The sequence below is a fragment of the Euprymna scolopes genome, chromosome 45 (genome assembly GCF_053919585.1).
Source record: "Euprymna scolopes isolate OS-2025 chromosome 45, ASM5391958v1, whole genome shotgun sequence".
Classification (NCBI taxonomy): domain Eukaryota; kingdom Metazoa; phylum Mollusca; class Cephalopoda; order Sepiida; family Sepiolidae; genus Euprymna; species Euprymna scolopes.
The window spans coordinates 70,130,320-70,143,609 of NC_136526.1; the positions used below are offsets into that span (position 1 = coordinate 70,130,320).

At 27.4% G+C, this 13,290-nt stretch overlaps 1 protein-coding gene across 3 annotated transcripts in view; it reads right to left on the minus strand.

Moving 5' to 3' along the window:
• LOC145269878 (neural cell adhesion molecule 1-B-like) overlaps positions 1-11,853 on the minus strand; it is a 79,308-nt gene extending 67,455 nt beyond the window's left edge. For 2 of the 3 annotated variants that reach the window (XM_080125624.1, XM_080125623.1), the window contains exons 1-2: positions 11,566-11,852; positions 5,769-5,814 (exon numbers count right to left, since the gene is read on the minus strand). In XM_080125624.1, coding sequence (XP_079981750.1) covers positions 5,769-5,814 — 46 coding nt within the window. In that variant the 5' untranslated portion in view covers positions 11,566-11,852. Of the gene's footprint in view, positions 1-5,768; positions 5,815-11,565 lie in introns of all 3 variants that reach the window. The other variant, XM_080125625.1, reaches the window with a different exon arrangement.
• Between the last annotated feature and the right edge of the window lie 1,437 nt (positions 11,854-13,290).

Below are 13,290 nucleotides of genomic sequence, written 5' to 3' on the forward strand. Positions count from 1 at the left end.
TAAAAGAAGCAATCGAATCTCTGGTCCCCCCTCGCCAATCTTTCACGAAAAACACCCGTCTAGCTGAATCCACTGTGAAAAATTTCCCCCACTCTATATCTGTGCCTAAATCAAAACGTGGATTCCATGAACAAAGCTTCTTTCTTAGAACTGCACGCCTGTGGAACTCTGTTCCGTCTGCCTGCTTCCCACCAGACTACAACTTGGATGTCTTCAAGTCCAATGTTAACAAATTCCTAATGAACCGCCCCCTTAACTAAACACTTCATCAAATCTCCACACTAACGTATTGTACTTGCAATAACCCTTATCCCTGAGTGGCTTCCGGGCCTTGATAAGTGGTGATCACTGTGTAAATAAAAAAAAAAAAGCAATCCATTTTTGTTCACTTATTTTTCGCCATGGTGAGTCCTTTTCTCCTTGTCTCCCCCGGCCAAAGTCGCAGGTGGAATTTTTTTTTTTTACATCGGTATCCCGACTTATTAAGGCCTTGAGGCAACTTGAGGATAAGGGTTAAAGAGTTTACTGTAGAAATTGGACAATATAGTTAGTAATGGAAATTTGGTGAATTTGTTAACTTATATGGAATGGCTCATCAAAAACTTGTTTACGTTAGACTTGAAGACAACCATATTGTAATCAGCTGGAAAGCAGGAAAACGGAAGACAATTCCATATGCGTGCAGTTCTAATAAAGAAGCTTTGCTCATGGAATCTACGTTTAGGTTTAGGCACAGATAAAGAGTGGGGGAAATTATTGATAGTGATTTCTGCTAGACGGGTGTTTCTTGTGAAAGTTTGGCGAGGGGGTGACCATAGATTGGAGCTCAGACGAGCACTTGCCATGAAAATAACGATAAAGCAGAGACAAACTCGCAACATTTCTTCTGTGAGAAAGAGGTTGCAGGTAAGAGAAAAGCACATCTCCTACAAGGCCACGAAGTCTATTTTGAACTCTGTCAAGGCAGGATATAAGTCCTTTCTAGCAGCTCCTGCCCAGATGTAGCAACAGTACTCCATCTTTGGACGTACCTGGCTCTTATATAGATAGAGAATTGCATCAGCAGTGAGATATCTACTGGATCGATAGAAGGATCCCACCATTTTTCCAGCGGCCTTGGAAACGGATTTAATGTATGTGTTCCACTTAAGATCAGGAGTAAAAGTCAAGCCCTGAAGCTTGTCAAATCATGAGGCCTCCCCAAGATGAAAGCCATTAATTTCAATTGATGCCAGATGGGGATCAGAGCGTTGATGATGTAAAGATAAAAGCTTAGTTTTAGATGCATTAAAAGTAACCAGCCACTCCTTTCCCCATTGTACCACATGCTCAAGATCAGAGGAGAGAGAATCAGAGAGAACTTGGTCGTTTACGGTCTTAGATGTGCTACCATAGATATCATCAGCATAGATGTCATCAGCATAGATGTCTACGAATGATGTAAGGATGTGATTTAAAACTCATTAATGAAGATGAGGAAGAGAGTTGGGCCCAGGATGGACCCCTAAGGGACTCCAGCATTAATACTAAGAGCTTCTGATTTCTGCCCCTCAACCACTACTCTTATGAACCTATCAGAGAGAAATGATTTAATAATTGAGAAGACATTTCCAGCTATACCATAGCTGGAGATCTTGTGAAGTAAACCTTTATGCCATACTCTATCAAAGGCCTTTGATATGTCAAGAGCAATTGCCCTAGAAAGGAAGCCTCCGTCAAGAGATTCGCTAATCCTATAAGATATAACTGTAAGCACATCAATGTAAGAAATACGTTTGTCCTGTCCGAAGCAGAATTCTGGTCGAATCGGGTACATTGCTGTTTATTTCCTCATTTTAAAAGGAATTTCTAAAGAGTTAACAATAAATAATATTTCAATAATAATTTCACAAAAAATAATATTTTAATAACGATTTAACAATGAATAATATTTCAATAATAATTTAACAATGAATAATATTTCAATCATAATTTCACAATAAATAATATTTAAATAATAATTTCACAATAAATAATATTTTAATGATAATTTAACAATAAATAATATTTTAATAATAATTTCACAATGAATAATATTTTAATAATAATTTAACAATAAATAATATTGTAATAATAATTTAACAATACATATTTCAATAATAATTTAACAATAAATAATATTTTAATAATAAGTTAACAATAAATAATATTTTAATAATAATTTAACAATAAATAATATTTTAATAATAATTTAACAATAAATGATATTTTAATAATAATTTAACAATAAATAATATTTTAATAATAATTTAACAATAAATAATATTTTAATAATAATAATTTAAACAATGAATAATATGTTTATAATAATTTAACAATAAATAATATTTCAATAATAATTTAACAATAAATAATATTTCAATAATAATTTCACAATAACTAATATTTTAATAATAATTTAACAATAAATAATATTTTAATAATAATTTAACAATAAATGATATTTTAATAATAATTTAACAATAAATAATATTTTAATAATAATTTAACAATAAATAATATTTTAATAATAATAATTTAAACAATGAATAATATGTTTATAATAATTTAACAATAAATAATATTTCAATAATAATTTAACAATAAATAATATTTCAATAATAATTTCACAATAAATAATATTTTAATAATAATTTAACAATAAATAATATTTCAATAATAATTTAACAATAAATAATATTTCAATGAAAATTTAACAATAAATAATATTTTAATAATAATTTAACAATAAATATTATTTCAATAATAATTTCACAATAAATAATATTTCAATAATAATTTAACAATAAATAATATTTTAATAATAATTTAACAATAAATAATAGTTTAATTATAATTTGACGATAAATAATATTTAATAATAATTTAACAATAAATAATATTTTAATAATAATTAAATAATAAATAATATTTCAATAATAATTTAACAATAAATGATATTTCCATGATAATTTAACAATAAATAATATGTCAATAATAATTTCACAATAAATAATATTTAATAATTTAACAATAGATAATATTTTGATAATAATTTAACAATAAATAATATTTTAATAATAATTTGAAACTAAATAATATTTAATAATAATTTAACAATAAATAATATTGTAATAATAATTTAACAATACATATTTCAATAATAATTCAACAATAAATAATATTTCAATAATAATTTCACAAAAAATAATATTTCAATAATAATTTCACAATAAATAATCTTTCGATAGTAATTAAACAATAAATAATATTTCAATAATAATTTAACAATAAATAATATTTTAATAATAATTTAACAATAAATAATATTTCAATAATAATTTAACACTAAATTATATTTTAATAATAATTTAACAATAAATAATATTTTAATAATAATTTAACAATAAATAATATTTTAATAATTATTTAACAATAAATAATATTTCAATAATGATTTAACAATAAATAATATTTTAATAATAATTTCACAATAAATAATATTTCCATAATAATTTAACAATAAATGATATTTTTATAATATTTTAACAATAAATAATATTTCAATATTAATTTCACAATAAATAATATTTCATTAATAATTTCACAATAAATAGTATTCCATTAATAATTTAAGAATAAATAATATTTAATAATAATTCAACAATAAATAATATTTCAATAATAACTTAACATCAAATAAAAGTTTATTAACAACTTAATAATAAATAATATTCTAATAACAACTTAATAAATAATATTATAGTACAAATATAAAAATAAATGATATTTCAATAACAACTAAATTATAAATAATATTTTAATAAAAATATGAAAAAGAAATATTTAAATAACACCTTAATAATAAAAGTATTTTACTAAGAATACATCAATAAATAATATTTCCATAACAACTTAATAATAAAAATATTTTAATAAAAATATAACAATAAATAATATTTCAATAACAACTTAATAATAAAAAATATTTTAATAAAAAGATAACAATAAATAATATTTCAATAACAACTTAATAATAAACATATTTTAATAAAAAGATAACAATAAATAATATTTCAATAACAACTTAATAATAAAAATATTTTTACAAAAAGATAACAATGAATAATATTTCAATAATAATTTAACAATGATTATTATTTCAAATAAACTTTAAAATAAAATTATATTCAAATAATAATTTAACGATAAATAATATTTAATAATAATTTAACAATAATTATATTTCAATAATAACTTAACAATAAATAATATTTCAATAATAACTTAATAATAGATAATGTTTTAATAACAACTTAATAAATAATATTTTAGTAAAAATATAGCAATAAATGATATTTCAATAACAACTTAATAATAAAAATATTTTAATAAAAATACATCAATAAATGATATTTCAATAACAACTTAATAATAAAAATATTTTAATAAAAATACTTAAATAAATAATATTTCAATAACAACTTAATAATAAAAATATTTTAATAAAAATACATCAATAAATGATATTTCAATAACAACTTAATAATAAAAAATATTTTAATAAAAATATGACAATAAATAATATTTCAATAACAACTTAATAATAAAAATATTTTAATAAAAAGATAACAATAAATAATATTTCAATAATAATTTAACAATGATTATTATTTCAAATAAACTTTAACATAAAATTATATTCCAATAATAATTTAACGATAAATAATATTTAATAATAATTTAACAATAATTATAATTCAATAATAACTTAACAATAAATAATATGTCAATAACAACTTAATAATAAAAATATTTTAATAAAATACATCAATAAATAACATTTCAATAACAACTTAATAATAAAAATATTTTAATAAAAATACATCAATAAATAATATTTCAGTAACAACTTAATACTAAAAATATTTTAATACAAATACATCAATAAATGATATTTCAATAACAACTTAATAATAAAAATATTTTAATAAAAATATGACAATAAATGATATTTCAATAACAACTTAATAATAAAAAATATTTTAATAAAAATACTTAAATAAATAATATTTCAATAACAACTTAATAATAAAAATATTTTAATAAAAATACTTAAATAAATAATATTTCAATAACAACTTAATAATAAAAATATTTTAATAAAAATACATCAATAAATAATATTTCAATAACAACTTAATAATAAAAATATTTTAATAAAAATACATCAATAAATAATATTTCAATAACAACTTAATAATAAAAGATATTTTAATAAAAATATGACAATAAATAATATTTCAATAACAACTTAATAATAAAAAATATTTTTATAAAAATACATCAATAAATAATATTTCAATAACAACTTAATAATAAAAATATTTTAATAAAAATATGACAATAAATAATATTTCAATAACAACTTAATAATAAAAATATTTTAATAAAAATACATCAATAAATAATATTTCAATAACAACTTAATAATAAAATAATTTAATAAAAATACATCAATAAATAATATTTCAATAACAACTTAATAATAGAAAATATGTTAATAAAAATACATCAATAAATAATATTTCCATAACAACTTAATAATAAAAAATATTTTAATAAAAATATGACAATAAATAATATTTCAATAACAACCTCATCGTTCGATAACCTTAATTCTCATTATCTTCAATCATATTTTTTATTTTTATGTTTAACATAAAAAAGCATAAAACTATAAAACATACCTAAATATAAAATGGAAAACAAGAAGAGTAGCACCAGCTTCATCATCTGTAAAACAAAAAATATGGATGCAAGTTATATATGAATTCTAATTCAAATCAGTATCTTTATATTATTTTTTCACATTATAACACCGGATGTTACGTCAAGCTACCAGAATCTTAATGAAACACACTTGTAACCATGGGTGGTGTTGCTGTCAGAATAATAACTAGAGGATATATATTTTATTTATTTAGACACCCAAAAATACAACGCATGAATTAAGTGATTAGTAACAGAGGCGGGTTAAACCCATGGGCTAAGACCATTCTTTGAGATCAAAAAAAAAAATTATATACTTAATTGGTTAAGTAAGCCAAGCGGCCTGAATTACCTCCCTTTGACGATTATAGGATACAAATCGACCCAATTTCAAACAAAATTAAGTAACAATACTTAACAATATAATTGGATTATCTCCCTTCATTTTATCCTACTTAACGATATGAAAACATTTTTCAAGTAGAATAACAATGAATCTTAAAACATTAAATAACAATAAATAGATTAGAATACTTCACCCGTAATATTATACGAGGATTTTATATATATATATATATCTTTAATACGCCCATTTTATTTACTCTCGTATTCAATTAAACTTTGAACCTAAAAGGGTCTTAAATCCGAGCACAAATATAATGATAATCTATAAACATTACCTGCCACTAATACGAAACTAAAACTAACCGTAACATTTTGCAAGGTTGTTACGGCCATAATATCGAAACAAAAATTTAAAAAATTAAGTATTGCGTAACAAAGAAATAACAAGATCTTATTTAGGAACCCAACGAATGGGATATATATTTTTTTTTAATGGCTTAAGGCTCTCTGTAGAAACTTGTCATGACTCTGTTCTTAAATAAGGATACGAAAATTAGGCGATATATTAATATTTAAATGGGATTTTCCGTAACCACAACAAAGGTAGATGTTTCTCGCATGCCTTTCTAGCTAGAAAATTTTCAAACGACATAATGCTTGAAATTGTCGAACTGGACATGGAAACCATTGAAACGTAAATTGAAATACACTTTTTGTTGCCACCAACACCTTGTTTTGAAGTCTTGATTTTGCTTACACAGTATATTAATGCTCAATTATAAAATTTGATAATTTTGTAGCTTACTCTTTAAGTCAACCATTTTTGGCTTAAAACTCATTGGTATATAAAAATTTACTGAATTTCACGAACTCAGTATAATTACATATAAGTCTCTCTCTCTCTCTCTCTCTCTCTCTCTCTCTATATATATATATATATATATATATATAAACCATTAATCTATTAACATGGGTTTGAAGGTATTATCTCTTGTCAGCATAGCTTGACTGTTCTAGGATTCGAACCTTAGACCATATGTGTTATGGTCGAGTGTGTTAACCGTTACGCTATAATGTCCTAAAGTCAAACCATGCGTGCATCTAATTTTAGCATTTGTTACGTATATACTTATTAATGTTTATTTTGAATAAAAATTCTATTTATTTATATTCTGAGAATTTATGAATTTATAACTTAATTTTTAAAGTATTTTATTCGCTTATTTATTTATTGTGATAATCTACGAACATGTGTTTCGAGGTACTACCTCTCAACAGTGTGGCCTGACCGTTCTTAGATGTATTATGGTCGAGTGCGTTAACCGTTACACCACGATGTCCTAGATGGCTTTACGTTTTTTTTTCATCGCTTATAAACTTATGTCGATTGTTTGTGTTGATTTTTAAACGATAATACCGGTCTTAGCGTCTCTTACGTTGGATATCTAGAAAAATATATTTTTTTCATCTTTTTAAAAAAAAATTTCTAAAGTTTATAAGCGATAAAAGTAATACGTAAAATCATCTAGAACCTCGGCGATTAACGCATTTGACCTGGTCTGACGTTCGAATTCTAGAACAGTCAAATTACGCTGACGAGAGGTAGTACCTTAAAAAATTATCATATAAGTTCAAATATAATAAATAATTAATTCATATGAAAATAATCAAATAAATAAATAAATAAATTGCGAGCTAAAAATTTACAAAAGAAAACAATATGAAACAGATGCTGAAGAGAGCCCAATATTTCTCGACCATAAGCTGGTCTCCTTTATATTGGATTTGATACGGGCGGTACCGATGTTTTTATAACCTTCTGTAAAGTTTTTGAAACATATATATATGATATCTACCCGTACATCGTGTGCTTTCATGTGATTAAAAAGACCTGCCTTAGACAACAGAGTCCGATCAAAAACCTCACAGATCCAAAGATCTCCATGATTGGGTGGAAAGGTGTGGTGTTTCCTACATGCTCTCTTGAGCTTCGCCCAGTCTATCTTGGCTGCTTAAATGTGTTCTGCTCCCCTGTATATAAGTACCCTCTACTGCTTCCGATCAAATGCTAGGGACTCCCAAGTGTCAACAGGAACATGAAAGCTCACCAGACTCTCCTTGATACTATCCCGAAAACGTGTTTTGAGTTTGTGCTGGGGTCTTTTGCCAAGAAGGAGCTCACTATAAAACAACTGTTTTAGGAGTTGATAGTTATCAAGCCGGACAATATGAGTCGCATAACGCATTTGGTTCTTAATAACAATGGTAGCAATACTGGCTGTTTTAGCCTCATTTACGGCATATGTATCAGGGACAAAACTATCCCACTTTAAATCAAGAATGTGTTTAAGGCAGTGCTGATGAAACCTCTCGAGTAGTTCTGCATGTGACTGGTACAAGGCCCATGTTTCAGAGGCATATAGTAGGGATCGCAATACACATTTGATATACTGACATTTTAGTTGCCAGAGTTAAAATCATCATCAGACCCGACTCTATCTTGTAACCTTCCTTGCTGATTCTCTGTCTTATTTCCGCATCAAGAGTGCCATCATTTTATAAATTACTACCAAGGTAGACAAAATGTTTTCCGACTTTAAGGCGCTTTCCACAGACGGAGATATCAGGTTCCACATACAGATCATCAGGAGCGGGATTGTACATGACCGTAGTCTTTTTAATGCTGTCAGTTCGAAGCAGGTACAAACATTCGTAAGTAGATCCATTACTAATTGCATATCTACTGGGGAGAGTGTCACCAGGTCAGCATCATCAGCATACAACAGTTCCAACATGTCCATCACTAACAAGTGTTTTGGCTTGGAATCTTTTGAGGTTGAACACCTTTTGCAGTTGGTCGGAATCTAACATAACACCCATCTTGCAATCGCGTAAACCATACCAGAGCACAGCAGTCAGATAGAGTGAAAACAATGTTGGTGCAGCTATATCACCTTGCTTTACTCCATTCTCCTGATTGGTGATAACAAGATTTAATTCACTGCAGAGATGGAGAAGCATCATACCATTTGAATTGACTTTACCAATGCCATGTCTCATTGTCTGATCCGATCCATGCATTGAAGTCACTAAGAACTAGCAAACTCTCAACACTTGGCAAACCGGTGATGAGAGATTTAAGCATATGATAAAAGGAAATAATATCGCCTTCAGACAAAGAGCCGGCGCATAGACAGAAAGAACATTTATGTAACGACCAGCCGCAAGGGGAATTTTCAATATCATTGCTTGGGTCATTTATGTTAATTGGCTGATCGATCTTGTCAATTAAAGAGTTCTTAACCGCAAAGCCCACACCAGCCTCACACCTCTCCTTTTCAGATCTACCAGACCAGAAGATCGTGTAGCTTGACACACGCTCAACTAGTTGATCCTCATCTGCGAAATGCATCTCATAGAGTGCAGCAATGCCTACATCGTATCTTTGCAATTCCTTAGCCAAAATTGCAGTCTTCCGTTCTAGTCTTTACCATTGTCAATAAGCGTTCTCACATTCCAGCAACAGAGCTGGAGTGAGAGTCGTTTAGCATAATATCTTCTGTTCCTGTTAATATGGAAACATACACACTTATATGCAGACAAACATACACGAATACATATCCATATAGATACATCTACACATCAATATACACGCAGATACATACGCATGTATGTATGTGCATATACCCATGCATATATATATATATACAAACACATATACGTGTATATATATATACTTATACACACATACACATATATATATACAAACACACAAATACATACACACATACATACATATACACATATACATATATGAAGACAAATACACATATATACACATACATACACCTACATAAACATAAACATACATATACATAAATATAAACGATAATAATATGTACAAAAAATATCAAGATCAAGTCAGAAAAAAGCCAACGGGTAAAAAACAGTTTAGAGAAAGACAAATCATCACCCACGTTTGGGAGAGTTCAGGGAACAAGCCCAAAGCTATAATCAAAATTACATAAGTCAAAGAAGATCTCAGAAAAATAAAGGAGGACAGGGAGCGTGTGTTATTTTAAAGCTACTCAATTTGTATTTTGCTTGATGTTTGCATTGGAATTGGGTAAAGCATCGTCGTAAATAATCTCACCCGCTACTTAATTGGCTGAAAAATGCGAGGCTCGCTCTTTGTTTATAAATAAGCGGTTTGAATACTGTAAAAAAGGTGGACGAATATGTGTTTAAAATAGACATTTGTCGAGGTTATTTTCGGGCACCGCTCCCAATGGGTCGATCAGTAGAATTGCCGACTGTCAACGCGATGGTTCTAGGTTCAATCCTCGGCTTGGAAGAAGTGCTATACAACCACGCAGTACTGTATGTCGATGACTATATATATATATATATATATATATATATGTATATTAAAGTTTGAAAAACAAAATCCTAAATTCTCATTAGATTTGTACATTATTTCCCTTGGTTAAATCATAAAAAAGGTGTATTATTTATTTTTTTTTTTACATAAGTCAAACTCACCGTTCACGTTGGAAATGTCGATTTTTAAAGGTTTTCATGTATGCTTACAACGAATAGATACCCCCAACCTCCCTGTGTTAAGAACGGCTTTTGGAACAGACATTCCCAACATCCCCATGTTAAGAACGGCTTTCGGAATAGACACCTCTAACCTCCCCATGTTTAGAAAGGCTTTCGAAACAGACACTTCCAACCTCCCTATGTTGAGAACAGTTTTTGGAATAGACAACCTAACCTAAATATATCTGAAAACCTTTAAAAGTTGACATGTCGAATGTGAACGGTGAAATGTTTCTGTTTAGAGCACAATTGAAGCATGATACTTGACTTTCACAAGTTAAATTTTAATTCAAGTCATTATATATAAAAATAAATTTTATAAAATCAACAGTAGGTTCTCTACAGTGCAATGTAAACTACAACGTATTGTGGTCTTAGTCACTGCAGGGAGGCGTGTGCATTGTGGACGAAGTTAATGCGTGGACTAATGTGAATGTTTCTTTCGGTGCACTACGATGTGTCCCCAATTAGAGTAGGCGATTAATCGACTTTGATTACAATAACAATCTGCGAGTGTAAAACTTTCGCTGGTCATCATTGAACCCCAAGCAACGTTGGATCACCCTGCTAGTCGAAGTAAGTTAATGCGGGAATTCATGTGAATTTTTCTTCTGGTGCACCACGGTGTGTCCCCGATAAAAGTTGGCAATTAATCAGTTTAGTTTAAAAAATATGCGATTTCATCGATTTGTGTGACAATAAAAATATGCGATTGTAAAACATTCGTTGATCATCATTAAATCCCGGGCAACGTCGGATTACTCTGCTAGTCGAAGTATAAAATTGAAATTTAAAATCAAAATCGATTAATAAACATTAAAAACTTACTTTGTTTCGATTATCCAATAATCCAAAACTTTTTCATGTTGTTAAATGAACAACGTTCAAAATGTGTTTGACATTCTGAATATTTCAGGTGAAAAAATTAGTTTCATTTTTTGTTGTTGCATGCGTGACTTCCTGTTTTACCTGTTTTTCATATTCACCTAAAATGTTGCATGAATTCATCGTCTGAATAGAATTCAATATTATATGGCACAACGGTAAAATCCCAGAACTATAAATATTTATATTATTAAAAATTATATTTAAAAAAAAAAAAAACTTATAGATATTTTTAGGTCACATAAATAACTTTCATTTGAAATACGCAATACGTCTTATACAGGGTGACCGAAAAGAAACTGGCCCCAACTCTAATTAGGCCCCGTTTCTTTGTGTTTTGTCCGAATGAAATTAAACTTTAGTCATAACTAGTTTATTATATTCAAAACATTACATCAAAACACTACGGTTTTTGGCCTTTTTTGTTTTCTTTTCATATGTTCTAAATGGCCTCCATTTAGCTTTTGTTTTTTGTTGTGTGTGTTTTTTTTTTGGGGGGGTAATTTTGAATTTTCGATTTTTGTATCATTTTTTGCCTTTTTTCATTTTTTTATTATTTAATCTCATGCAGGTTATCAATAGAGATTACTCACAAACAATAACCATTGCTGCTCATTGGAGTCTGGGTGACAAGTCTCCTCAGATTTTCAGTATATCATCATCATCATCATCATCTTCCTTCTTTTTCTTCCTCTTTTTTCTTCTTTTCATAACTGTATCATTATTATTATTATTATTATTATTATCATCATCATCATTTACTTACTAAGAATAATCACACAAGCCATCATCAAAGATTGCTCTTTGAGAACAAATTGTGGTGTTCTCTGAGAGTCTGAGTGACAACAAGTCTCCCCAGACATCCGGTACTCTCCACCTCTTTTGATAACCTTTGGAAAAAAATTTGCGTTACCGCAACAGTCGCCTACTATTGATTTCTCGTTGGCGACGAACATTGGTTTTCACTGACATTTGGTGGCAATAAGCCTCCCCAAGGTCCCAGCCCCTTTTGCACTCAGCCAACAGTGGTATTATTATTATTATTATTATTATTATTATTATTATTATTATTATTATTATTATTATTAGGATCATTATTATTATTATTATTATTATTATTATTATTATTATTATTGTTATTATTGTTGTGAGGATCATTATTATTATTGTTTTCTAACTGAAATTATTATTATTATTATTATTATTATTATTATTATTATTATTATTATTATTATTATTATTGTCATTGTTCTTCTTCTACTTATTATTATTATTTTTATTTTTATCATTATCATTATCATTATTATTATTATTTTTAAAAAGTTACTTTATTGGTTATTACTATTATCACTGATATTATTACTACTACTAGTGGTGGTGGTGGTGGTATGTTTTTATTATTACTGTAGCTGTAATGGTAGGTGTTGTTTTTTGCTGTCGTTGCTATTGTTGTTTTTGCTGTTAATATTATTGTTACCGATATTAGTGTTGCCATTATCATTGTAGATTTTATTTCTATTGTTGTTGGTGGTGGTAATGGGAATGGTGGTGGTGATGGAGGAAAAGGGTCGGGGGGGGGATCTTTGATTTTGGTGAGGAACCCTCCTAGAGATAATTTCTCGATAAAACTATCGGTGGTGGTGTAACATTAAATTCACTAACCCCATT